The sequence below is a fragment of the Eubalaena glacialis genome, chromosome 7 (genome assembly GCF_028564815.1).
Source record: "Eubalaena glacialis isolate mEubGla1 chromosome 7, mEubGla1.1.hap2.+ XY, whole genome shotgun sequence".
NCBI classification, from domain to species: Eukaryota; Metazoa; Chordata; class Mammalia; order Artiodactyla; family Balaenidae; genus Eubalaena; species Eubalaena glacialis.
In genome coordinates, this window is record NC_083722.1 from 60,088,787 (window position 1) to 60,116,078 (window position 27,292).

The 27,292-nt window shown below is 45.1% G+C and overlaps 1 protein-coding gene across 1 annotated transcript in view; it reads left to right on the forward strand.

Annotated features, from left to right (window-relative positions):
* The window catches only part of GPD1L (glycerol-3-phosphate dehydrogenase 1 like), a 51,378-nt gene that overhangs the window by 7,485 nt on the left and 16,601 nt on the right, over positions 1 to 27,292 (forward strand). Inside the window, exons 2-4 of the mRNA XM_061196462.1 lie at positions 6,671 to 6,848; positions 20,715 to 20,855; positions 22,318 to 22,456. Coding sequence (XP_061052445.1) covers positions 6,671 to 6,848; positions 20,715 to 20,855; positions 22,318 to 22,456 — 458 coding nt within the window. The remainder of the gene's footprint in view (positions 1 to 6,670; positions 6,849 to 20,714; positions 20,856 to 22,317; positions 22,457 to 27,292) is intronic.

The following is a 27,292-nucleotide window of genomic DNA, read 5'->3' on the forward strand; positions in this document are numbered from 1 at the left end:
TCCTTGGCTGATTAACATGTCACATATTTTTAGAGAGGAAGAGGTGAGTGAATGCCAAGGGGTTGGGGGAAGGGGTGTGTTGCCAATGGAGGTTAGGACCGCCAGCATGTGGGTGTCTGTCCAGCTGGGACCCAGGGAGGGAGAGCAGAGTGGTGAAGACATGGCCTGGACTGTGGATCTCTCCTCTTCCACTGACCCACCAGTGTGATCCCGGGAGTTCAGTGTCTTCACTTGAAAAATGGGGATCGTGATAGTCCCTGTCTCAGAGGGTTGCTAAGGCTTGAAACAGATAATGTGGGTAAGGTATTGAAAACAGTACTCTGGTGGTAATCAGACTGCAATACATAAATGTATCAGACCAAGGGGTTATACCCCTTCAGTTTATACAATGTTATTTGTCAGTTACGTGTCAATCAAAAAACAAAAAGCAAACAAACAGTGCCTGACACCTGGTAGTCAGCAAACCCCTACCCTCTGCCTCTTGCCCCATCCTTGCCTCTTCCCCTTCCCTCTCCCCTTCCCCTTCCCTCTACTCCTTTCTCAGCCTCCTCTCCCTCTCTCCCCCTCCTGCTCATAACCTCTCCCCTCCCCCTTCCTCCACCTCCCACCAGGTGTGGACTCTGGGTAAAAGCAGAGGACAGGGCTTCCCTGGTGGCGCAGTGGTTGGGAATCTGCCTGCTAATGCGGGGGACGCGGGTTCGGGCCCTGGTCTGGGAGGATCCCACGTGCTGCGGAGCGGCTGGGCCCGTGAGCCACAGCTACTGAGCCTGCGCGCCTGGAGCCTGTGCTCCGCAACGAGAGAGGCCGCGATGGTGAGAGGCCCGCGCACCGCGATGGAGAGTGGCCCCTGCTTGCCGCGGCTGGGGAGGGCCCTCGTGCAGAGACGAAGACCCAACACAGCCAAAAATAATTAATTAATTAATTAATTAATTTTAAAAAAATCTAAATGTTGAAAACATCAAGAAAAAAAAAAAAAAAAGCAGAGGACAGTCTCCCTGCCCCTCCTGTTCCTGCACCTTTGCTCCACGGGCCCTTCCCTCTGGCTCGAATTCTCCCCCACCCCAACCTTAGACTTACCAGCTTTATCCCCTGTGTCCTCTGTGCCCGGCACAGTGTCTGCATGGCATAGGTGCTTAATGGGTATTCTCAACAAATGATTCTACTCTACCCCTCAGCAAACAGGAATTAGTAGAAAGTGTGGGCTTGGAAACAGATCTGGGTCAGAACTGCTGGCTCTAGATGGACAGCGTGACCGGGTAACTTATTCATTCTCTCTGAGCCTCTACTTCTTCATCTGTAAAGTGGGGATAACGTGGCTGCTGGAAAGATGAAATGAGCTCTTGTGTCAAATACCCACTGTGTACCCAGCTGGCACTGGGTCGTGATTTCCCACCCCAAGTCCCTTTTAAATTTTGTTGGCATAATATTGCTGAGGTTGCAAACTAGTCTGTATTTTGAGGCCCAAGACTTGTTGATAAGATAATTCATGATTCCATGGGAAATGTGATATTATACCCCGGAGTAAAGACCCAGGACTGGCCGTCAGCCGTCCTGAGTCCCCCTCCCAGTTCTGCCACTACCTGGTTGAGTAACCCAAGGTCAGAGTGACCGAGCCTCCTGTGTCGTGTCTTAATCTGCCAGGTGGAGGTTTAGATGGAATTAAACCTCCTTTAAACTGCCCTGCTCGCTTTTGTTCTGCTTATTCACTTAGACTTTCTTTAAAAGTTGACTTTAAAAGAAAACTTTATATCACCACTCCAAAGACCGCAAGTAGAAGGTAACAGCAGCCACCAGTAGAATGGAAACAAAACAGTATTATAAAATCCTTGCCAGATACTGGTCCCTGCCAAGGCTCTGAGTGGAGGCCGCCTCATATTTTGGGAAGAAGGGAAATTCACACAGGCTGGAGAGCTGGGAAACACCGTAACACTCACGTGAGACATTCGGTGCTCTCTCAGGGAGGCCAGGAGAGTTGAAAAGGGCACACATGCGTCGTAGTCACTTGATGCTGTGTGTGTGTGTGTGGGCAGCGCTCAGCCATTGGGGCTACCTCTGGCCCCCACTCCTCACTTTGGGAAAAACTGGACTCATCGCAGACCTGGCCTTTAGTAGATGGATGAGCTGGCAGGTGGAGCAATGGCTGCTGTGCCCTTGACCCAGCCGTGTTAACGGTCTGTGCCTGACCGGGCTGGGCCAGTTACAGGACAGCCCCTGAAACAAGGAGACGCTACCACCGTGGCCATGGGACCCCAGCCCCGACCATGGCTGAGCCACACACAAACCGCCTCCGTGGACTGGACTGGACGCAGTATTTTTATTTTATTTTAGGCTTAGTTCTAATATATCTGTGCATGTTTTTAGACTGGTCCTCTGTCGGCCAGGCATCTTTTAGGACAGGGTTTTCACTTATATGTGGACTTTATATAGTTGCCTTCAAAACACACGGGTTCTTCCAAAACACTCCCTTTGCTATTTGATCCTGTTCCTTACACATATGTGACAAACACATTTAGTACCATTTCAGAGCCACAAAGGAGTTTGAGTATGGATTATACTTAAAAACAAAAACAAAAACAACTTTATTCAGGTGTAATTGAAACAGAAAACTCAGACATACTTAATATTTGATGGGTTTGGAGATAGGAATACACCCATGAAACCATCACCACAATCAAGGTAATAAATATCCATCACCTCCAAGAGTTTCCTCCTGCCCCCATCTCCCCATTTTTGGTGGTAAGAATATTCAGTACTATGTTAGCTATGGGCTTGTCGTATAGAATATATAGCCTTTAATATGTTGAGGTGAATTATACACTTTTGAGGTTTTATAAACAACACAGAAAAGGTGGACAGCAAAGAAAATACTTGGTTCAAATGGAGATGGTACTGAAAGAGATTAAAACAGAACAAATTAAAGTGTTTTCATTTCTGATCTCCAAAAATATATATTATTGTATAAGTTATATAGAAAGAACAAGACTAGGCCTTATAGGCAGTAGAATCTTTTTGTTCATCTCCCTGGATTCTTTTTTTTTTTTTTTTTTTTATTTATTTATTTGTTTTTGGCTGTGTTGGGTCTTCGTTGCTGCGCGCGGGCTTTCTCTAGTTGTGGTGAGCAGGGGCTACTCTTCGTTGTGGTGCATGGGCTTCTCATTGCGGTGGCTTCTCTTGTTGCAGAACACAGGCTCTAGGCACATGGGCTTCAGTAGTTGTGGCACACGGGCTCTAGAGCACAGTCTCAGTAGTTGTGGTGCACGGGCTTAGGTGCTCCGCGGCATGTGGGATCTTCCCGGACCAGGGCTCGAACCCGTATCCCCTGCATTGGCAGGCGGATTCTTAACCACTGCGCCACCAGAGAAGTCCCTCCCTGGATTCATTCTTGAATTGAATTTCATGCTTCTTCCCCGCGTCCATCTCCTCCCTTCCCTTCCCTCCCCTCCCCCATCCATGAGTGGCAGATCCAATAGCTTGGCCCAGAATTACCTGGAGTTACCTCTGGTTGCCTCAGCGTTGCTGAGTCTGATGCATCCCTTGCTACCACTGCAAAACAGCCCACCCTCCGCCAACTCGGTGCTGAAAATAACAAGCACACGTTGCTTGTGCATCTCTGGATCAGCTGGTTAGTTCTTGGCTTGGCCCGGCTCCCTCACGTGTCTGTGATTAGCTGAGTGTTGGCTGGAAGCTCTGCTTTGCCTCCTTTTCCCATCCCTGGTGTATGAAGCCCTTTTTGCTTCTCTGTGGAGGTATGGTCTTCCTCAGCACCATTCCCATGTCTTCTCCCTGGACCCCAGCCAGGTCTGTCCACCGTGGTTCCCTCAGCTGAACGCTGGGCAGGCGAGCCTTCCCATGGATTACCGGGGTTGCATCTGAGTCCTTTGTGTTAAAAGTCCCTCGCAGTTTACCCTTCTAATCTCGTGTCCCTCATTCCCTTTCACCTCTTATCACACACAGGATTGTGAATTCCTTTTACCTTGTTCATCTCTCTTAAGTGGGTGGGAAGCTTTTGAGAGCTGTGCCTTTTATATCACCGGCATCTAGCCCAAGGCATTATGTGCAGTAGGTGCTCAGGACATTTTTGATAACTGAGATAAATGCATGAATGAATGACTGAATGAAGTCCTTGATGAAACCTGGGAGGAGGTAGAGTGAGGTCCTGCTGACCTCCCACGAGTAAAAAATGCAGCTGGAGTTTCCCTTATTTTTGTTCTGTCCTAAGCCCCATATGAACTCCAAAGGACAAGGTATGGTGGGCTTAGTTCTTTTTTTTTTTAAATAAATTTATTTATTTATTTTAAATTTTTGGCTGCATTGGGTCTTCGTTGCCGCGCGGGCTTTCTCTAGTTGCGGTGAGTGGGGGCTACTCTTCGTTGCAGGGCGTGGGCTTCTCATTGCGGTGGCTTCTCTTGTTGCAGAGCACGGGCTCTAGGTGCTCGGGCTTCAATAGTTGCGGCACGCGGGCTCAGTAGTTGTGGCACATGGGCTTAGTTGCTGCGCGGCATGTGGGATCTTCCCGGACCAGGGCTCGAACCCATGTCCCCTGCATTGGCAGGCGGATTCTTAACCACTGCGCCATCAGGGAAGCCCTGGTGGGCTTAGTTCTTAATAGTTCCAATTTTTATTTAAATTTTCTTAACTAACTTTTCAGCAGAAACACAGTAGGTTTGTCTCTGGTTGCAAATGCTTGGCTTCCCCAGGAGGCGGCTGTAAAGGGAGAAACAGGTGTATTCCAGTAAGACTGTGGACCGTGGGTAGGGGGCTCATGGTTCTAGTTTATTTTCTCACTTGATTTACTAGACTTGGATTCCTAGTGTCTTATAGATCCCCTCCTCGGTTTGCTCAGTTCCCCAGAATCACACTTGTTCTCTTTGACCTTGTGTGAGTTATTAGGATAAACATTAGGGTAAAAGTGATAGCGATGGTGGGGAGATTCTCGGCCTTTTTTCTACAGGGTGTCAGAGGAGAATTGGATTAATGGATATTTAGCTAATAAACTGTCCTGCTGACAGAGAATAAGGACTTCACAGGGAAAGCCACAGAGCTTTGATGTTTACAGCTATTCCTTTGTGAGGAAGGAGAGCACCAAAGTTCTAGATCCTTGTGCAGAGCAGCTGTTCTCAACTCTGGCCGCACGTCAGTCCCAGGGGAGCTTTAATAACTGCTGATGCCTGATCCCACTCCAGAGGTACCCATTTCATTGATCTTGGGTGTGGCCTGGGACTCAGTCTCCCAGGTAATTCTATTGTGCAGCCGAAGATAAACATAAGGGTAACTGTCTCCAATCTGTTCTTCTGCATCAGCTTGGTCCCACCCCCTTTCTGTCATCACCCCTTACTCCATTTCACAAATTGTCTGAATCGTTAGAAAAAATCATTAGAAAAAATAATGAATGCCCTGACAAGTGAATTCTCAAGGTGCTCTTTACCATTCTTTCCTTTGCTCCTCACACCAGGAAAGTTATCTAAGAAACAAACTATTTCTCTGTTCAGATTCCTATAAAAGAACTTGACTGGTTCAGCCAGGATTAGGTACCACCCGCGGCCCAATCAGTGTGCACTCAACACACCTGTGAGATGGGCACAGGTGCCCACTGACCATGATCACCTCTGCCACGGGGACCAGCCGCACACCCGCAGCTCTTGTGCAGAGGACTGGCGTAAACTAGCATCTTCTCTTCCCCTGTGGGAAAGCCTATGGGAGACTGATTCATTACCAGAATAGATTTGGTGAATAGAGATGCAGAAAAAAGGGAGCTTTTAGAGGCCTCTGAGTGTCTGCTGTGGGGACCCAGGCCCTTGCTCTGCTCCTTTTCTGGAATCCACTTGGGTCTTGTTTTTCCTTTATGACTGCACATGGAGCCTGTTGCAGTTCCCCAGAACACAGCTTATTCTACGGTAGCTGCATATTAATCTCCTTGATGGATTTGAAATATAGCCTAGTTGCTTCGGAGACTTCATGAACGCTTGAAGTGTTATTTTTATGCCATCTTTCAGGTGGATTTCTCTTCGTTCTGTGATACTCTCTTCCAAGATAGGTTGGTGCTTACTAGTTTCAAGGGGTGGTGCTTTCTGACCTTGTAGCAAATTCTGGGGCTTTCCTGATCATGCGGTGGTATTTCCAAGTGAAAACAACTAAATTTCAAACAGCTTGGACTTCCCTGGTGGCGCAGTGGTTAAGAATCCGCCTGCCAATGCAGGGGACACGGGTTTGAGCCCTGGTCTGGGAAGATTCCACATGCCACGGAGCAACTAAGCCCATGTGCCACAACTACTGAGTCTGTGCTCTAGAGACAATGAGCCACAACTACTGAGCCCACGTGCCACAACTACTGAAGCCTGCATGCCTAGAGCCCGTGCTCTGCAACAAGAGAAACCACCACAATGAGAAGCCCGCGCACCGCAACGAAGAGTAGCCCCCGCTCGCCACAACTGGAGAAAGCCCGTGCGCAGCAACGAAGACCCAATGCAGCCAAAAACAAGCAAATAAATAAATAAACTTATTAAAAAACCAACCAAACAAACAAAAAAACAGCTTGCGGCTGAGGCGACATCACATCTGAGTTCTAAGCTCAGTGCTTGAATCAGAACACAAGTCTCCTGAAATATAATCTAGTGCTTTTTCTCTTCTGCCCAAGTGAGTTTGTTTTCTTTTCCACTGTTTTCTTTTGCAGGGGTTCAGCTGTTGCAAAAATAATTGGTGATAATGTCAAGCAACTTCAGAAGTTTGCCTCCACGGTCAAGATGTGGGTCTTTGAAGAAACGGTTAATGGGAGAAAACTGACAGACATCATAAATAATGACCATGAAAATGTAAAATATCTCCCTGGACACAAGCTGCCAGAAAACGTGGTAAGACTTTGGTTAATTCTAAAAGTTACACTTGGCTGAGTTAGCACTTGGGACGTGGGGAGATGGGAAAGCTGCTTCCCCGGTCTCCTGTTCCTCTGTACCACCAAGTTCATTGCTTGGTCCGTTTTGGTTTTCCTGACTCTGAACATGGGCCTTGTGTTAGTTTGCTAGAGCTGCCATAACAAAGTACAGTAGACTGGGTGGCTTAAACAACAGAAATTAATTTTCTCACAGCTCTGGAGGCTTCATGTTGTCTGGAGGAAGAAATTTTCCTCTACCCTTCTAGTTTCTTCTGTCTGGTCTGAGAATTAAGTTGACATGAGACAGATTAAGAAATTTTCCTCTACCCTTCTAGGTTCTTCTGTCTGGTCTGAGAATTAAGTTGACATGAGACAGATTAACAGGAGAAAATCAAACAAAAGTTTAATAACATGTATGCATAGGAGAGACCCAGGAAAACTATGTCATTCGCCAAAATGGCTGAAGCCCTCACCTTAAATATTATCCTCAGCTAAAGACAAAAGAGGATGTTGAAGGTGGGGAGAGTCAGTTCTGGGAGGTGATGGGGAAAGCACAGTAAACAAGGGTAAGGTGGTTACGCAGATTTAAGTCAGTGCCTTCCCCTTTCCTGAGAGTTTCTAGAGATTTGGTCCTCCCAGCTCTTCCAGGTACTTGGAGGGAGACCCCCTTACAAGTGGAGATTTCCCTCATGAATGTAAATGTTTCTTACAAAAGGACAACTCCTACTTGGTTTTCAGTTTCTTCCTTGTCTGCTGTTTCTTAAAAAACAACCACCTTAAAATAATTAATGTGCCAAAGAGGCATATTTTGAGGTGGCAAAATCTGCTCCCCTACAAAGCCCAAGAGCAAGGTGTTGGTAGGGTTGGTTCTTCTGAGGCCTCTCCTGGACTTTTCTTCTTCCCGTGTCTCCACGTGGTCCTCCCTCTGTGTATCTGTGTCCTAAGACAGACACCAGTCATGTTGCAATGGGGCTTACCCCAGTGACCTCATTTTAACGTAATAACCTTTCTAAAGACCCTGTCTCCAAATACAATCACATTCTGAGGTACTAGAGTTAGGACTTCAACATATGAATTTTTGGGGGAACACACTGCAGCTCATCACAGGCTACTTTCTTGACATTCAGAGTGGTGGTCACATCAAAGCTAGAACTAATAATTTTGCCTTTGTCTTGTGTCTCTTGGTAACTCCCGAGATACCTGTTGACGAAAAATTAATCAGTTGGTCTAAGAAAGAAGCAGAAATTTTATTCGAGCCAAATTGAGGATTATAACTTGGGAATAGCATCTCAGTGTTGAGAACTGTTCTGCCCATTAGAAGTCAAGGCATAGTTACATAAGTTTTTTGAGACAGAGGGCTTTATGTTAAATGAATTACTGACAGTACATACAATCCAAATCTGTACAAGATAAGGAATGTTATGTTTAAGGAGTTGTCTCCTTGACGCTAAGAATGTTGCTCTTCATGGTTGAGCAGGTATTTCCGCCAATGGGGAAGGTTTGGTCCATGTGTAATGCAGATACGCAATGCACAGTAGCGGGGAGAGAGGAGGCCAAAGGGCAGAGAAAATTTTTTTTGTTTAAATTTTTCTTGTCTTGCCACAAAATAAGAATTTTATTTCACATACCCTTTCTAAGTGCATGGACTTTGGTCCATCCCTAGGCCAGCTAATGCACTGGTGAAACCATGCACCTCAGATTGGGACTTGAACCCACATGCTGGGACTCAAACCCAGCCAAAACCCACAGTCTTCCGACTGAGGTCACACACCTGGTTTCAGGACTTAATGAAGCTCAAGTTCTTGATGTCTTATCGCACGCAGAAAGAATTCAGTGAGAGACAAAGTGAAAGGTAAGAAGTGGATTTATTTAGAGAGAAACACATTCCACAGAGTGTGGGCCGTCTCAGAAGGTGAGAAAGGCCCCAGGGTATGGGGTTGTCAGTTTTTATAGTGGTATGTAATTTTATAGGCTAATGAGTGGGAGGAGTATTCCAGCTGTTTTGGGAAGGGGCAGGGATTTCCAGGAATTGGGCCACCACCTACTTTTTGATCCTTATGGTCGGCCTTAGAACTGTCATGGCGCTTGTAGGTGTGTCATTTAGCTTGCTGATGTGTTACAGTGAGCGTATACTGAGGCTCAAGGTCTGGTGGAAGTTGACTTGTCCACCATCTTGGACCCATTTGGTTCTAATCTGTTTATGTCATGTCCTTGGGCTACGTTGTTCTTTCAAAGGTTGTGCCCTGCTCCCTTCCCTCCTGTTTTATTGGTCTGTAATTAAAATCAAGGTCAAGACCTAAATTACCGAATAAGATTGGAGGAAATAGAAAATGGGAAGACTGACAGTTTAAAATTCCAGCTTATTAGGCCTGAGCAGGAAAAATCTAGGTTATTGCCTGGCCTCATTCCAGTGACTTGCGGAGGAAGGAGAAGGTGAGCCTGAGAATGAGAATGGTGACCCGGCTGCTTGTGTGAGTGGAATTCATGAACTCCTGTTCCAGATTCATCCCTGGATGGCTTTCTGTAAGAGTCTGTTTGAAAACCAGCCCAGGTGGCTGCCTGACTCCTAGCAGGGGAGACAGATTTGTCGGCTGATGAATGCCAGCAAGTTTGGAGATGCAAAGACCTTGCTCACTGAGGATTTCCAATTGCCTTTGGCTACAGTGTTCATTGGTGTCAAGCCCTGTGCAAAGTAGTTTACATATATCATCATGTTACCCGAAAACTGGGTTTACCTCTTGGATTTATTACTTGGAGCAAGTAAGGAGAATACCAGGGATCTTTCCTAAAGCAGTGTCTCCCCAGCAACAAAATTGGGGAAGTTTTTTTTTTGGCAAGAAGTAGATTTATTAATATAGGACGCTTGTATGAGATGCAAGCGGTCAGGTGAGGGAGCTCTGCCCTGAGGATTAAGTGGGCTACAATTTTATAGTCAAAGGAAAGGGGGAGGGGAAAAATTGGGGAAGTTTTAAGCTAAGGGAACATGCATACTCACGAAGGAGCTTGGGTGGTGGACTGAGTCCAGGCTAAAGTGGATTGAAAGTTACAAGGGTCAGAAATGGTCAACATCATCATTCCTTAGGTTCCAGTTGATCTGGTGGTGTTTAAACCCCAGGCGGGTTTAAATCCCGCAAACCGCTTAAGGTAGTGCTTTAGGCTAGTCTAACTGGGAGTCTTTACAACTGAATTGTTATCTTTGCTATTGTTACTTCTCTTGCCTGATAAGTTTGTGCTTTTGATCATTAATTACTGAGACCTGTTCAAAGGCAAGCACTGTGGCTCAGATCACAAAATGGCTTAGGCCAAAGATGGCTTCTCTTCTGTCAAGAAAGCCATGCCTTGTTCTCTTTCTCCGGGGAACCCCATCCCTGTCTGGTTACAGTCTCATTTAATGTTCTCAGTGACCCTCTTAGGTTGGTGCTATTAGCTTTCTTACTGTGATGGTGATTCTGATTTTATAGGGGAAGAAACCAGGGCTCAGAGAGGTTAATGAACTTGTCCCAGGTCACAGAGCTGGTGGCTGGCACACCTGTTCCTGAGCCTGCTGAGTCGTGGCCTTTTAGACAGTGATGACTTGATGACTTCCCTGTGTCACTGCACTAGGGCCAGGCAGCGTTTCCCTGCAGTTACTCCTGGTGCAGTAAGTGGGGAGAGGAAGGTTCCCTAGGGTTCTGAGCTGGGCAGTTAAGTTACCCAAGTATCTGATGGAAAGAGTAAAGGTGCCGCTGTTCCCGTGGCTCTGGAAGGCCTCTGAGGTCATCTCTAACCATGCTTGGGGCAGACCATTCCTCCGAGCTTCCCTTCTCATACCTGTCGGGATCGATTACTCCTTCCCTTCTGTAGAGAGTTCCTTCCACTCTGTGGGGACCACTCTGCACCCCCACCTGCCCCAGGCATGTGGGCTTGACTTTCTGGGGTTTCGTTCTCCCAAGGTTCCTAGCATAGTGCTCAGGGAACATAGGGGGAGGTGAATCTGCCAGAACAGAGAACAGGGGAGCAGCGGGGAAGGAAGGAGTCCAGAGCCACATCTCTCAGAGCCTGGCCCACGATTGACTCCACCCCCCACCTCCCCGGGTGCCCAGGTGTGGATGAGGGAGGAACTCTCTGCTGCCAGATGGTTGACGTCTGAAGCCTTGTAGGCTCATGACAGTTAGTGTATCCATTCCCTGGACTGGACGTTTGCATGGTTTCCGGTCGTTTGCTGTTGTAGACAGTGCCCCCGGGAAAGGCCTTGTCCCTGTCCCAGGGATGGCATCGCTGGGTCACAGGGATGCAGCCTGTAATCTGCCAGATGGCACCACTGGTTTCCAGCGTGATAGTGAAACCACACCACTCAGATTAGGACTTGAACCCACGGGCGGGGACTCGAACCAACCGAAACCCAGATTGGAACTTGAACCCACTGTCTTTTAATTAAAATCATACACCTGGTGTCAGGACCTACTGAAATTCAGGTTCTTTATGTCTCAGGTCAGAAGGAATTCAGTGAGAGAAAGTGATAGGTAAGAAGTGGATTTATTTAGAGAGATACACATTCCATAGACAGAGTGTGGGCCATCTCAGAAGGCCAGAGGCCTCGGGGTTACGGGGGTTGTTAGTGTTCACGGGCTGGCTAATTTCATAGGCTAATGAGTGGGAGGAGTATTCTAACAGTCTTGGAGAGGGGGTGAGAATTTCCAGCAATTGGACCCCACCCACTTTTGGGCCTTTTATGGGAGGCCTTCAGTCATGGTGCCTGTGGGTGTGTTGTTTAGCATATGCTAATGTATTATAATAAGAGCTTAATGAGGCTCAAGGTCTACTGGAAGTCGAATCTTCTGCCATCTTGGGCCTAATTGGTTCTAACCAGTTTATGATGTATCCTCAATGGCTGTGTCCTTCTTTTATTTATTCTTATTTATTTATTTATTTTTAAACCATTTTGGGTTGTTTCTTTTTTTTTTTAATTAATTAATTTATTTATTTATTTTTGGCTGTGTTGGGTCTTCGTTTCTGTGCGAGGGCTTTCTCTACTTGTGGCAAGTGGGGGCCACTCTTCATTGCGGTGCGCAGGCCTCTCACTATCGCGGCCTCTCTTGTTGTGGAGCACAGGTTCCAGACGCGCAGGCTCAGTAGTTGTGGCTCACGGGCTTAGTTGCTCCGCGGCATGTGGGATCTTCCCAGACCAGGGCTCGAACCCGTGTCCCCTGCATTAGCAGGCAGATTCTCAACCACTGCGCCACCAGGGAAGCCCCGTGTCCTTCTTTTAAAGGTTGTGCCCTGCCCCCTTCCCTCCTGTTTCAGTTGTGCCCATCTCCACACACCTAGTGGGGTTTGAGAACTCACATCCTTCCACATCCTTGCTGGGGCTTGGTAGAGGACACCCAGGGTATTGGAAAGTTTTATTTCTTAAGCTGGCAGAAGGTACACAGGTGCTTGATTGTTTGTTTTTTCTTTGTGCTTTCTAGATTTCTAGAATTTGTATGTATGAAATGTCTCATAATAAGTAATTTTAAAAGTTGAACAGTGGTGAAGCATGGTGGTGATGGGCACACCTTGGAGTCGAGGGCCTGCTCTGAGTGAGCCTGGGTAGCCCCCCTCCTCTTGGTAAGATGGGCCCCTGTGAGTAGTTTCCTTAGCAGTGCTGTGAGGAGTAAATGAGAAGATTCACATAAATTGTTTAGTGTTAAGAATCTGTTACAAAGCTAGGGCTTTGTTTTTGTTGGTTTTTTAAAAAATTTTATGTTTATTTCAGAGTTTTTCAAATACCTCATTCGATCATTTAAAAAGTCAACTAGTGTTAGACAAGACCGATTATTGTTACCATTTTTTAAGATGAAAAGCCAGACATAAGATTAATTGACTCAGAGCGAATGTGGATCTAGAGCTAAAAAGCTGGCTTTACTCATTTCTGTCTTGCGGATTCAAGCAGAAGAGATGTGCTGCATTTCATCCACGTAGGATTGTTTTTTATGACGTCTGCCACTTGTGCTGATTGAGACTGTGAGTCATCCTTGCTTGGTGCCCCCAGACTGCTGACCGCCTGACCCTTCTCCAGGTCACCACGTGCTCATATGTGACCCCTCCACAGGGGAACCTTCTGTAACAATGACATCACCATGTCATCAACTTCTCACTAAAAGCTGAGGCAGTCTGGGTTTGTGATTTCCCCTTCGACCTGAATGGAAGAACATTTCTTATTTCCTGTCACTGCAGGATAAAAATTGTTGGTCCTGTGTTATGGCTGTCTGTCCAGGGCCTTTGTTTAGAGGAGGTCACGCAGGTAGAGAGCTCTTCTGCCTCGGTCCAGCTTTAACCAACCTCATTGTGACACCAGGATTGACAGTTGCAGCATCTTCTGTGAATTATAGTTGTCATGACGTCTCATCTTTGTCGTCTTCTTTTTGTTTTTCCCCAAGTTTATTTATTTATTTATTTATTTATTTTTGGCTGTGTTGGGTCTTCATTGCTGGGCACGGGCTTTCTTTAGTTGCGGTGAATGGGGGCTACTCCTCGTTGCGGTGCGTGGGCTTCAGTAGTTGGGGCTCGCGGGCTCTAGAGCGCAGGCTCAGGTAGCTGTGGCACATGGGCTTAGTTGCTCCACAGCATGTGGGATCTTCCTGGACCAGGGCTCTAACCCATGTCCCCTGCATTGACAGGCAGATTCTCAACCACTGCACCACCAGGGAAACCCTCATCTTTGCCTTCTAAGCCTTGCCAGCTCTGTTTTTAAAAACAGCTTTACTGAGATAGAATTCACAGACATACAATTTACCATTAAAGTGTACAATTCAGTGGTTTTTAGTATATTCACAAAGTTGGGCAACCATCACTGCAATCAGTTTTAGAATATTTCATCACCTTAAAAAGAAACCTCATGCCCTTTAGCAGTCACTTCCTATTTCCTCCTGTCCCCAGCCCTAATCAACCACTAATCTACTTTCTGTCTCTAGATTTGTCTGTTGTGGACATTTCATGTAAATGGCACCATACAATATGTCATCTTCTGTGACTGGCTTCTTTCACTTAGCATAATGTTTTCAAGGTTATCCACGTTGTACCCTGTATCAGTACTTCATTCCTTTTTATGGCTAATACTCTTATTTTATGGGTATACCATATTTTGTTTATCCATTCATCAGTTGGTGGACATTTTGGTTGTTCCCACTTTTTGGCTATTATGAATGATATTGCTGGGAACATTTGTGTAAAGTGTTCTGTGTGAACATGTTTTCAGTTCTTTTTGAGTATATACCTAGGAGTACAGTTGCTGGGTCTTAGGGTAGCTGTTTAACTTTTTGAGCAGCTGCCAGACTGTTTTCCAAAGTGGCCGCACCATTATACATATTCCCACCAGCTGTGTGTGAGGGTTTCAATTTCTCCACATCCTCACCAACACTTGTTATTATCTAACTTTTTGATCCCAGCCATCCTAGTGGGTATGAAATGGTATCTCATTGTGGTTTTGATTTTCATTTGCCTGATGGTTAATGATGTTGATCATCTTTTCATGTGCTTATTGGACATTTGTATATCTTTTATATCTGAAAAATATAAAACAGTATACCATTTGTATATCTTTTATATCATTTGTATATCTTATGTATCTGAAATGTGTATTCAGATCTTTTGTCCATTTAAAAAAATTGGGTTGTCTTTTTATTACTGAGTTGTAAGGATTCTTTATTAGATACAAATCCATTTTCAGCTACATAGTTTGGAAGTATATTCTCCCATTCTGTGAGTTTTCACTTTCTTGATAGTATCCTTTGAAGCGTAAAAATTTTAAGTTTTGATATCATTTTTAAACTTAATTAATTTGTGGCTGCATTGGGTCTTCGTTGCTGCGTGTGGGCTTTCTCTAGTTGCGGCGAGCGGGGGCTACTCTTTGTTGCGGTGCATGGGCCTCTCATTGCGGTGGCTTCTCTTGTTGCGGAGCATGGGCTCTAGATGCGTGGGCTTCAGTACTTGTGGCACGCGGGCTCAGTAGTTGTGGCTTGCGGGCTCTAGAGCCCAGGCTTAGTAGTTGTGGCACATGGGCTTAGTTGCTCCGTGGTATGTGGGATCTTCCCGGACCAGGGCTCAAACCCATGTCCCCTGCATTGGCAAGCGGATTCTTAACCACTGCGCCACCAGGGAAGTACAAAAAATTTTAAGTTTTGAAATCCAATTTAGATATTTTTCTTTGTTACTGACTCTCTGGATTTGGTTCCTTGCATAGGCCTGCATTCACTGATGTGTCCTCAGTGCCTGGAATAGTGCCAGGTGTTATTTGTGGTTTGGCTTAGTGCCAGGGACAGCAGAAGTGGTGAGGGAGAACGAACCAGGCTGGAGAGTTCTGTTTCAGTGCTTTCGGTGGTGTCCTGTGGGATGGAGGGTTAGGCCAAGATAATTAAAAAAAAAAAAAAAATGACCACTGACTTGGGTAGTAGGGTTGCGAGTATATCTATTAATTTTGGCTTAAAGGCTTCTGGATATTAGAACATCAGTTCAGTAGGAGCTTCAATGTTAACTCTTTCCTGCCTGAGTTTAGCTTTTTCATTTTCATTGGAGGATTCACCTTCACTGGTGCTTCTCAAACCTAAGTGTTCCTCACAACCACTTGGAGAGCTTAACAGGGATCACTGGATCCACCCCCGGAGTTTCCGATTCACTGGGTCTCAGGGGAAGCCCAGGCATTTGCATTTCTAAGGATTTCCCGGGTGATGGTGATGCTGTTGGTTGAGGAACCACAGTTTGGGCACCACTGGTCTACATAATAAGTTTATATTACTCGTATAGTATTGTGGAATTCAGGGGGTTAGCAGCTTTCTTTTTTCCCCCCAGAAGCAACCTCACTTACCACACTGGTATATTTATATAAGAATCATCAGATAAGGTTGTCTGTACCTGAGGATCATTTTTCTGAGTGTAGAGCCAAGGATATGAATTTCACCTACAATCTTGGCCTAAGTTGAGGTTAGGATAACAGGAGGAAACCACAATATTTTTGAACCCCTACTGTGTACTTTGCTCTGTGTATTACTTTGCTCTGTGTACTTTGCTCTGTGTATTACTCATGCTGTTGTGTTTAACCTAAATGCTTATTCCCTGAAGAATGTAGGCGAGTTGCCTGTGGTGTCCAGTTAGCTAACTGGTGGTAGAGGTGGGGCAAGATGCCCACACACTGCACAGTGATAGCTAATCCAGGGAGAAACAAAAGAACCTTCAGGCTTGGCCCACAGACTTTACTGGCTCTGTTTTAAATGATTTTAATTATTATTAGTTTCTTTATTAACTTGGACCAAGAGCCCTGGATTCCTGGCATCAGGCGGACCAGCCGTGATGCCTTTGTTCTGATTTGATTACCTGTCCTCCTTGCCAATGGAAGGCAAGCCCTTTTCTTCTGAGCTGTCTTTCCTAGCACATTTCAGGATCTTTGATGGTAGATACCCTCCAGAAGATTTTGGCAGGTGACCCATGAAATAGGTCAGCGTTTCCGAAGCAGTGTCCTGATTTGGTTCAGGGTAAAAGATAAGATAGAGGCTTAGCTAAAGCTTTAATTCTGAAAGAGGGTATTTGATTTACTGTGTTCGTTGAGGAGAGCTCATTTTGATCCTGTGTAACAGGAATCACGGGCCGTGTGCACCACACAAATGCAGCTCGGGTTACAGGTTGCTTCTGCGGGTTAAACCCTAAGCACTTGGGCAAGGTCAAGGACAATGGAAGGACATCCATCAGTCCACGCTGAGTGAGCCCCCAGGCATATTGTCCCAGAGACCCGTCACACCCAACCAACCACCAGTTCTTTGATTTGTTGAGAAAGGAAATGTAAGAGACAGGAAGAAATCCTGGGCCCGCTGGCAGCTTCCATGGGAATATTTTGTAACAGGGGACATAGGGATGGGCTGATGCCTTAAAGGTTAAGAATTTATAGGAGGCAGGTAGATTTTTCTGATGAGTAATCTCTTTCACTTGTTTCATATCACTGCAGAGTGCTGTTACTTATATTAATTTGAAAGTGCTGGGCTTCCCTGGTGGCGCAGTGGTTGAGAATCTGCCTGCCAATGCAGGGGACACGGGTTTGAGCCCTGGTCTGGGAAGATCCCACGTGCCGCGGAGCAACTAGGCCCGTGAGCTACAATCACTGAGCCTGCGCGTCTGGAGCTTGTGCTCCGCAACAAGAGAGGCCACGATAGTGAGAGGCCCGCGCACCGCGATGAAGAGTGGCCCCCGCTTGCCGCAACAGGAGAAAGCCCTCGCACAGAAACGAAGACCCAACACAGCCAAAAATAAATAAATAAATAAAAATTTTTAAAAAAGAAAGTGCTCTGTGAAATAGCTGTTAGGAAAGGTGATTTTTATCCCCATTCTGTAGGCGGGGTGACTGGTCAGTGAACAGGAGTCATCTGTCCAGGTCCCACAGCTGATCAGTTGCAAACATGGGACCCAAACTTACATCTTTTCCATCTTTTCTCTGGTTCTGGTGTCTTTTCTATCTCACCATGTCAGGGAAGTGCCCCGAAGAGATGGAAAGGGTGTGTGTGTGTCTGTGTGTGTGTGTGTGTGTGTGTGTGTGTGTGTGTGTGTGGAGGTGGATGGGGAAGAGGAGAAACAATAGGTCCAGAGAAGGAGGGTTTTCATTAAAATTTAGGTGGCCAGGCTTTGTATGAGAAGGGGTTCGAGAGCAGAAGTCCCTGCCTAAGTAAGGCTAGTAACCCAAGGGGGAGTGGGGGGTCAGAGGTCTTACAAAGGCTGGTGGTTCTGGCTGGGACCACAGGGAATGTGTAAGAACATAATGAGCCTCGCCAATCAGGGACAAACAGAGCAATTGTATGTTGGCATCGGGGCTAATGGAATAGAATAAGTAACTGCTTTTTTGGAGGAGGTAAAATCTCCAGGTGCCAGGGAACTAATAGGCAAGTAGAGTTTTGGTGATGAGTCCTTGCTATCCAGCCTAGATTGCCAACCTGAAGAAGCCCCTTTGAAGAGGAATGCAGGTTTCCCCCGGCCTTTGGGGGTATGAATAAGGAGGGAGACGTGCTAAGCTCTGGGTTGTGATCTGCTCTATGGGGAACGACTATGTTGCCATTCAGATCAGCTTAAGCTGATGTTTTGGGTTATATGACTAAAAATTCAGGTAGGCCCAGTTTCAGGTGTGGCCTGAAACAGTGGCTTAAGTGATGTCAATGAGGCCCTCTGTTTCTCTGCTCTGCCTTCATTCACATGGGAGCCCCTTGGCAGGTCTAGGTTCTGCCCCTCACATTTGTAAAATGGTTGTAGCTGTTCCAGACCTCGCACTGTCATCCCATACTTTTCAAGGAAAGACCCAATAGCTGTTGCAGAAGTATAAGGAAGCAGCTGTTCTCAGAAGCTCCAGCAAACATTGGCTCCCATTGTTTTATGTGCCCATTGGCTTGAACAACTTAAGGAGCATCCACGGAGCGGGGGGGGGGGGGGCCCATTCCACCCAAATTGCATGGTAAAATGGGGAAGCAGTAGCTTTTGAAATGAAATTTAGAGGCACTTTTGCTAGAAAGAAGGGGAATGAAGGCTGGGTGGTAAATGACAGGTCTTGCATACCAGCCAAAGGGAGGAGGGAGTGAAATAATGCCAGGTAGATTCCCTTGGGGAATTTTTTCAGTGAGGGAGTAACTCTTGCACAAGTTAGTTAATAGGCTAGACTAAGCTGTAAGGAGAGACAATGTGACTTTTAAAGGACAAAGGGATTTATTTCCCTCTCACATAATAGTGGTCTGGCAGCTTTGCTTCACACCATTGTTCTTGGTCCCATCTTTCTTCATCATTTCTGTGCCATCTCCTAGATCTAGGTTGTCAACTAGCACAAAAGTAGGAAGGGCAAGTGTGGAGGAAGCAACCACTGTTTTAAGGGCTCTGGGCCTTAAGTGGTGTGCACTGCTCCGTCTCACATTCTGTTGATGAGAACTTGGTCCTTGGCCTTGTGTAACTGCAAGGGCTGCTGGGAAATGCAGTCCTGAGCTAGGTGACCAGTGACCAGCTTGCAGCTCTGTGTTTATGGAGAAAGGGGAGAATAAATTTTGTCGAGGAGTTGGCATCTCCATCACAACTCCCAAACTAGATTTCCTAGGAGGCTTATTCATTCTGAATGATGTTCCTGAGGCAGATAGCACTTCCTCAGGGAAGATTCTGTGTCCAATTCCCTTCATTTTGGGAACCGGGAGTGTTTAATGGGAACTATGTCAGTTTCAGTTAGGTTCAGTTACATATGACAGAAAACCTAAAATAGGGACTTCTCTGGCGGTCCAGTGGTTAAGACCCCCACACTTCCACTGCACGGAGCGCGGGTTCGATCCCTGGTTGGGGGACTAAGATCCCACATGCCATGCGGCACAGCCAAAAAATAAAAAATAAATAAAGGAAAAAAAGAAAAGAAAACCTAAAATAACAGTGACCTAAGCAAAGTAAACGTTTGCGCTTTTTTTCTCTTATATAAAAGACATTCATCACATCTTTTATTTATTTAATTTTGTTGCCCAACAGAACTTGATTGTAAATAAAAAAGAAATCTGTTACATACTTTTCAAAAAAAAAAAAACATGTTTGTCGTAATGAGGCATCACGATGTCAGGGACTCTGTTTTGCCATCTCAGCATTTGCTTTCCTCCTCATGGTCCAAGATGGCGACCTGAATTCCAGCCATCTCTTCACATTCCCTCTGGCAAAAGGAGGAAGAAAGGCCTTCAAAGGCATTTCCTGGAAGTCACACGCAACACTTCCATTTACACCTTATTGGTCAGCACTTAGTCACACAGGGCACCTAGCTGCAAGGGAGGTTAGAGATGTAGCCTTCTTTCCTGGCAGTTATGAGCCTCACCCTAAACTGTGGGTTCTCTTGCTGAGGAAGAAGGGGGAGAAGAGACATTGGGCAACAACAGGCAGTCTCTGCTAGAGACTACATGCCCCTGTGTCCTCAGTCGGTGGCCTCACCTCTGCCTCTGGGTGTGTGTGTGTGTGTATGTGCCCATGTTAAATTTTAAAACCCATCTGAAGGGAAGAAATCATCATAATAGCTGACATTTATTGAGTGCCTACCAGGTGCCAGACTCTGTTCTATGTCATTTATTCTTCACAACAGCGCTCTCAAAGTGCTTACATAGGAGAGCTTAGCGTAGGACTGTTGACAGAGACATGGGCGGAGTCTAGGGAACCAGAAGGGCTCGGTGAAGTGTCCAGAGATTAGCAGCAGCAGGAAGCCATGGCCACCCCTGAAAGGGCAAGGGGACAGACCAGTGTCACTCCAGCGGCCCCACCAGAGCTTAGAGACGTGGAAGAGGGGCTGCCTCAGACCAGGTCAGGAGGTGGAGCTGTAGAAGGAAGCCAGGCCAGCACCCCTGCGAGCCGGGGAGGAGTGGCCCCAGGAGCAGAGCAACACCCTGCCCGTCTCTCCTCCCACCTTGGAGCTCCCGGCAGTGCCCGCCTTGGGCTGAAGCCACCTGGAAGCCAGAGAGCAAGGGCACCTGGGGAAACAGCCCACAGAGTGCAGCCTCCTGGGGAGAGAGTGGAGCAAAGAATGGTAGAAATGGATGCGGGGGGGAGGGGTGGGAGAGCAACGGAGAACCACCCGCACAGGCTGGTTATGACCGCCTTTTACAGGGAAGGGGACCGAGGTGGGGAGAGGGTATGGCACTCGCCCAGCTGGTAAGCAACAGAGGCAGGACCCTGCTGGCCTCAGATGCACGTCTGCACGTCCCGAGTGGGGAAGGCGGCGCAAACACGGCTCTGATTTGACTGTCAGTCTGCACAGCGGAGGCATCTGATGGCTGGTCAGCGCGTGGAGAGATGTGTTTCGGACTAGGAGTAACCGTGTCCCCGACTAGGAGTAACCGTGTCCCCCTCGCCCTCGCAGGTTGCTGTTGCGAACCTCAGCGAGGCCGTGCAGGACGCAGACCTGCTGGTGTTTGTCATCCCCCACCAGTTCATCCACCGGATCTGCGAAGAGATCACGGGGAGGGTGCCCAAGGACGCGCTGGGCATCACCCTCATCAAGGTGACGGGCCCTCGCTGCGCGCCGGTTACTGGGAACTTCCTTTCCTCTTTCACCTCTCGGAGATAAGGAGCTGAAGGGAAGTTATGGCTGGTTTGGATTTGTTTTTTTAAAGATGCCTGGAAGAGAATCAAAACCACGCCTTCCACGAGCCTCGCTCCTCTCACATTTAGGAGGGGCTGCTTTCTATCTAGAGAGGGTTCGCAGGGGCAGGGGCGGGGGGCGCAAGAGTGGGGTCCCCCAAAGAAAGAACCACCAGCTCTGGAAATCTTGCATGGTTTGCATTTGCTGGGAAATTAATCATCTTTACTTCCCACTCCTGGGTTTACTTTCAAAAGAGAGAGTTTTTAACCAGAAGTCCACAAACCACCCACAGTGGTCCACAGATAGAATTCAAGAGTTCATGGACCTAAATGTGGGGGCGGAATTGCATTTTTATTTATTTTAACCTCTAACTGAAACAAGCGTTTCCTTCGCTTATGAGTGTAGGCCACAGGCCAGAGTTTCAATGACAGTAGTACTAGCAGGACCTTGACCCTGTGATCAATAGAAATTACAGGTATTTTCGTATCACGTTACAGTGGCTTCAGATATCTCAAAGTATCATTTATGCTCATCACTACTTGGAAATTATGGTAATTATTAGACCTGCCATGACATCTTTTTATAATTACATTAATAACATACATATATTACTTTGTCACAAATTTGGTTTTTTTTTAACATTTAATAACTATATTTCAATATAATTGTCTTCCTGGGTAATCTTATGTATTTTGCTTTATGCATATCAAGTCTGAGAATGAGTCCATAAACTTCCCCAGGCTGCCAGGGGAAGAACCCTCTTTGAGACAGTGTGTTCCATAGTGTTCACAGGTGAATGTTTATGAAAGCAGACAATTCAATGTCAGTCATCAATAGAATGGACAAATGAATGGTGGAATACTACACAGTAGTAAATGGGAATGAACCAGAGCATTCATGCATCCGTGTGGGTGAATCTCCAAAGTAATAATATAGCACAAAACAGCACACAGGTGAGCAGTACAGTTTCATTTATAGGTTTTCAAAAATATACTGATATAACTTACTGTTTAGGTATAGTTTTATGTGGCAAAATGATCAAGAAAAGCAAGGGAACAGGGCATAAAGCATTCAGGATAGGGGTTCACCCTGGCGGGGACCAGGAAACACTAATAAGGAGGATGAACTTGGGGAGAGACACAGGGGACTTCAGTGGTGTCCTTCATGTTCTCTTTCTTAACCTGAGTGGTTACATTTTCATTTTATTTTTACTCTTTAAATGGTACATACACAGTATGTTTGTTTACTGTTGTAAATAAGAGAGATTTTTCAAGTTGCATATGCCATTGGAAGTCTGAATCTAGATGACCTATAAAGCAACTATCTCCTGCCTCTTGTCCTTGGTAGTTCGTTTTCCCCTAACTTGCTGACATCCTTGCAGGGCATAGACGAGGGTCCTGAGGGGCTGAAGCTCATTTCCGACATCATCCGAGAGAAGATGGGCATTGACATCAGCGTGTTGATGGGAGCCAACATTGCCAATGAGGTGGCCGCTGGGAAATTCTGCGAGACCACCATTGGTGAGGGCCACCTGGGGAAGGGACATTGGGTGTCTTAACAGGCACACTTTCCGTTTCTGGAATTTCCTGTAGTGGACTCTTCCCTGCTGCCCTTAACATTCTTGGGGTGGACATTCAGTGGGGTGGGAATTTTATGTAGGAGGCCATTCTGTGGGACTGAAGCGTTTCAGTAACCTCTGGAGTGAAAGTAAAGCCAAGGAGACCATGTTGACCCGCTGTGATCCAGTAATGCATTATCGAGGTTAAACACAAAAACACAAGGGTATTTGTACCAAGAAGCAGGTGGTTACATCCATGGTGGGGCCTTAGAAAACCAGCTTTTCTTTTCTTTTTTGTTTTTTAAACAACAGGAATTTATTTCTTACAGTTCTGAAGGCTAGAAAGTCCAAGATTAAGGTTTAACCAACACTTTTCTATGATGAGGGCTCTCTTCCTGGCTTGCAGACAGCTGCCTTCTTACATGGGGGTGGGGGGGGTGTGGGATAAGGGAAAGCAAGTTCTCTGGTACCTCTTCTTATAAGGGAAACCCAGCTTTTCTTTACTCACAGATGCCAGGATCTGGATCCTCATTAGATTCCAAGGAGAATCTAGAAATTGATTGGAATGATCCCCACTTTCAGGTGAATAAGCCCAAGGCCCAGAGAGTAAGTTACCTGCCCCAAGGTCACACAGCTAATATAGAACCCAGGCGTGAACTTGGGTCTCCTGTTTCTTGAAACAGAAAGCTCTTTCTACTCTTACACATTGGTGTTGTGAAAATTTTTGTTTCTTTTAAAAAGGGCTTTGGAATTCCCAAGTGCCCATATTATAGGACTCGTAGAAGAGTAATATTGTTGGGTTTGCAGGTGCTTTGCAAAAGTGTATTTAAGTTTATCTACCACTCCAGAACTTACTTCCACCCTTGTCAAACATACCGGCAATGTGAATCATTTCTCCTTGGCAGCTTTGTTAAAGGAAGCTCTGAGCATCTGAGCAAGATCAGGCTGTCTTGAGTAAGATGGGACGTATGGGGAAAGGTGCATGCCTGTAAGTTAGGACATTTTCACTTTTTTTTTGCTTTTTTCTCCTTTATTTGGAATTGTACAGACATTATCTGATTACAGTGGAAAAGAGAGATAATCAAAAGAAAACCATTTTTTAAAAATTTCTTTATTTTAAAATTTTTATTGGAGTATAGTTGATTTACAGTGTTGTGTTAGTTTCAGCTGTACAGCAAAGTGAATCAGTTATACGTATACATATATCTACTCTTTTTTAGATTCTTTTCCCATATACGTCATTACAGAGTATTGAGAAGAGTTCCCAGTGCTATGTATGTAGGTCCTTATTAGTTATCTATTTTATATGTAGTAGTGTGCATATGTCAGTCCCAAACTCCTAATTTATCCCTCCCCCTGCTTTCCCCCATGGTAACCATAAGTTTGTTTTCTATGTCTGTGACTCTATTTCTGTTTTGTAAATAAGTTCATTCGTACCATTTTTTTTAGGTTCTACATATAAGCAGTATGATATATGCTGATATATCATATTTGTCTTTCTCTGACTTACAAAAACCATTTTTAATTTCATTTAAATTTCATTATTTTTTTCTATTTGTGGCAAACTATTTACGGCTGTAGTTGTTATATACTCTTTTATAATTGTTTCATTTACTTCTATCAGCGTACATCTTCATAGCTGCGTAGCATTCTATTGACAATCCATTTAAAAAAATTTTTTTAGGGGGGGAGAAACAATAATTTTGAAGAGGAGAGGTATCACAAATAGTAAAAGGAAGAAAACAAAATGACCTATAATAACATCACCCAGGTTGATATTTACAAGAGCAATATAGTCACAGGTAAGAAAATTCAAACAGTATGACAAGGTATAAAATAGAATTAAGATTGTAATTTCCCACCTATTCCCTCTTCCCAAAGAGAGTCACTGTTAGCAGTTCCTATGTATCCTTCCAGAAAAAAAATTTTCATATGTATGCTAGTCTGTATATAGGTTTTATTCTTTCATAGTTAGTTCTTTTATTCATCTATGCTTTTAATGTAGCCTGTCAAATTGTTATGTAATTACTTTTAGTTTTCAAAAATAATTGTTAACTAGTTGTTCCAACTCAATCCTATTTGCCAGTAATCAATTTGCTAATCAGTTGGTTAGGATTGACTGTTTACACCAATCATTATATAGGATTGAGACTTCTCCAATCCTTGATTCAAAACTGTAGATTTGAGGGACTTCCCTGGTGGTCCAGTGGTAAAGAATCTGCCTTCCAATGCAGGGGATGTGGGTTCGATCCCTGGTTGGGGAACTAAGATCCCACATGCCGGGGGCAACTAAGCCCACGTGCCACAGCTACTGAGCTCACGCCTCAATGAGAGAACCTGCCTGCCACAAACTACAGAGCCCAAGTTCCCTGGAGCCCACGCACCACAACTAGAGAGAGAAAACCTGCACACCGTAACTAGAAAGAAGCCCGTGAGCCGCAACAAAGAACCCACGCTGCAGTGAAAGATCCCATGTGCCGCAACTAAGACCCGACGCAGCCAAAAAAAAAAAAAAAAACCTGTAGATTTTAGCTAGGATTTTTACCTGCCTCTTGGCCTTGTTTCTCCCAGTTGGGTGCATTAGACTTTTTTGGTGTGTAACACAGACAAATGCACAGAAGTTACGTCTCTTCCTCTGGCTTCTGTTTACCCAGTGCTTCTACTGCCTTCTCTGTGGGTTGGTCCATGGCTGGTAAGAGTGACCTGAATTAAATTAAATTAACTGTTGAAAGTAAGATAGAACAGGAAAGTGATACTTTTAAAATTTTCTTATTTTATCTGAATTTAATTGTGAGGAAATGTCAGACAAGCCCAAAGGAAGAGACATTGGTACAAAACAACTGGTCCACACTTGAAAAATGTCAGTGTCATAGAAGATATTGAAAGGCTAAAGAAGAAGTCTAGAGAGACCTGACCACTAAGTGCAGTGCAGGATCCTGGGCTGGATCCTGGTTGCCATAAAGGCAACACTGGGGTAATGGGGGAGATTTGAATATGGGTTGTAGTTAGATAATTGTATCAACATTAAATTTTCCGGATTTGATCGTTGTGCTGTGGTTATCCAGGTCTCCTTTCTTGATGACATTAGCAGCCAACTCATTTTTAATTATGACAGATTCAGGAATCTTAGTCCACTTGAGTCTTCTGTGGAGGAGGAAGAAGATGGCATTGTTTTCAGTGTCTGGTAAAAATACTAACGCGCATGGGGAACTGCGGCACCCCCTTGTGGTGAGAACTCCCTTCCTTCTTGGGACTGACTTCACAGAGTCTGAGACTTCCACTCAACCCACAAATATTGTTCAGAGTCTGTTATGTATCAGTCAATGATGCTAAATGTCAGGGATTCATAAGCCCCTTCTATGTAGAAGGAGCTTCTAGGTACACAAACAGTAGGGAATTACAGACTGAGATGAGGGTTTTGAAGGAGTCTTATTAAATAGGTTGATTATCTCCAAAACTTGGTGTGGAAGAGAAGTGGGATTTTCCTGTCTTTTGGTTCATATTGAGTTTGAGGAGCCCTTCCATGTGGCTGATGGGCCTTCCCTGTTCTGGACCAGATGCCATGGGTCCCTGCTTGCTGCATCACTGCTTATGACTGGTAATAATAATACGGTCAGTGCTTTCTTATCCATGATTTAAAACAATAAAAGATCTAAAAATTTCAAAGGTGCATTTGATAAAGCCATTTGCAGCAACATGAATGGACCTAGAGATTATCATACTGAGTGAAGTGAGTCAGACAGAGAAAGACAAATATCATTTGATATCACTTATATGTGGAGTCTAAAATATGATTACAATAGCCAGGACATGGAAGCAACCTAAGTGTCCATCAACAGATGAATGGATAAAGAAGATGTGGCACATATATACAATGGAATATTACTCAGCCATAAAAAGAAACGAAATTGAGTTATTTGTAGTGAGGTGGATGGACCTAGAGTCTGTCATACAGAGTGAAGTAAGTCAGAAAGAGAAAAACAAATACCGTATGCTAACACACATATATGGAATCTAAGAAAAAAAAAAAAGGTCATGAAGAACCTAGGGGCAAGATGGGAATAAAGACACAGACCTACTAGAGAATGGACTTGAGGATATGGGTAGGGGGAAGGGTGAGCTGTGACAAAGTGAGAGAGTGGCATGGACATATATACACTACCAAACGTAAAATAGATAGCTAGTGGGAAGCAGCCGCATAGCATAGCACAGGGAGATCAGCTCGGTGCTTTGTGACCACCTAGAGGGGTGGGATAGGGAGGGTGGGAGGGAGGGAGACGCAAGAGGGAAGAGATATGGGAACATATGTATATGTATAACTGATTCACTTTGTTATAAAGCAGAAACTAACCATTGTAAAGCAATTATACTCCAATAAAGATGTTAAAAAAATAAATAAAAATAAAACTGATAAAAAATAATAAAAAAATAAAAATAAAATATGATACAAATGAACTTATTTACGAAACGCAAACAGACTCACAGACATAGAAAACAGTGGTTACCAAAGGGGCAAGGGGGTGGGGTTAGGATTAGCAGATACACACTACTATATATAAAATAGATAAGCAACAAGGTCCTACTGTATAGCACAGGGAACTATATTCAATATATAATATATTCCATATCCTATAATAAACCATAATGGAAAAGAATAAAAATAAATAAAAGGTGAATTTGAGAAAATGTAAGATTGCCGTAAATCAAGCTCACCTATCTAATGGACACCATGTGTAATTTGCAGCCACAGAGGCACCAACAGACGCCACCTTTTATCAGCGGCAAATGGAGAGCAGTC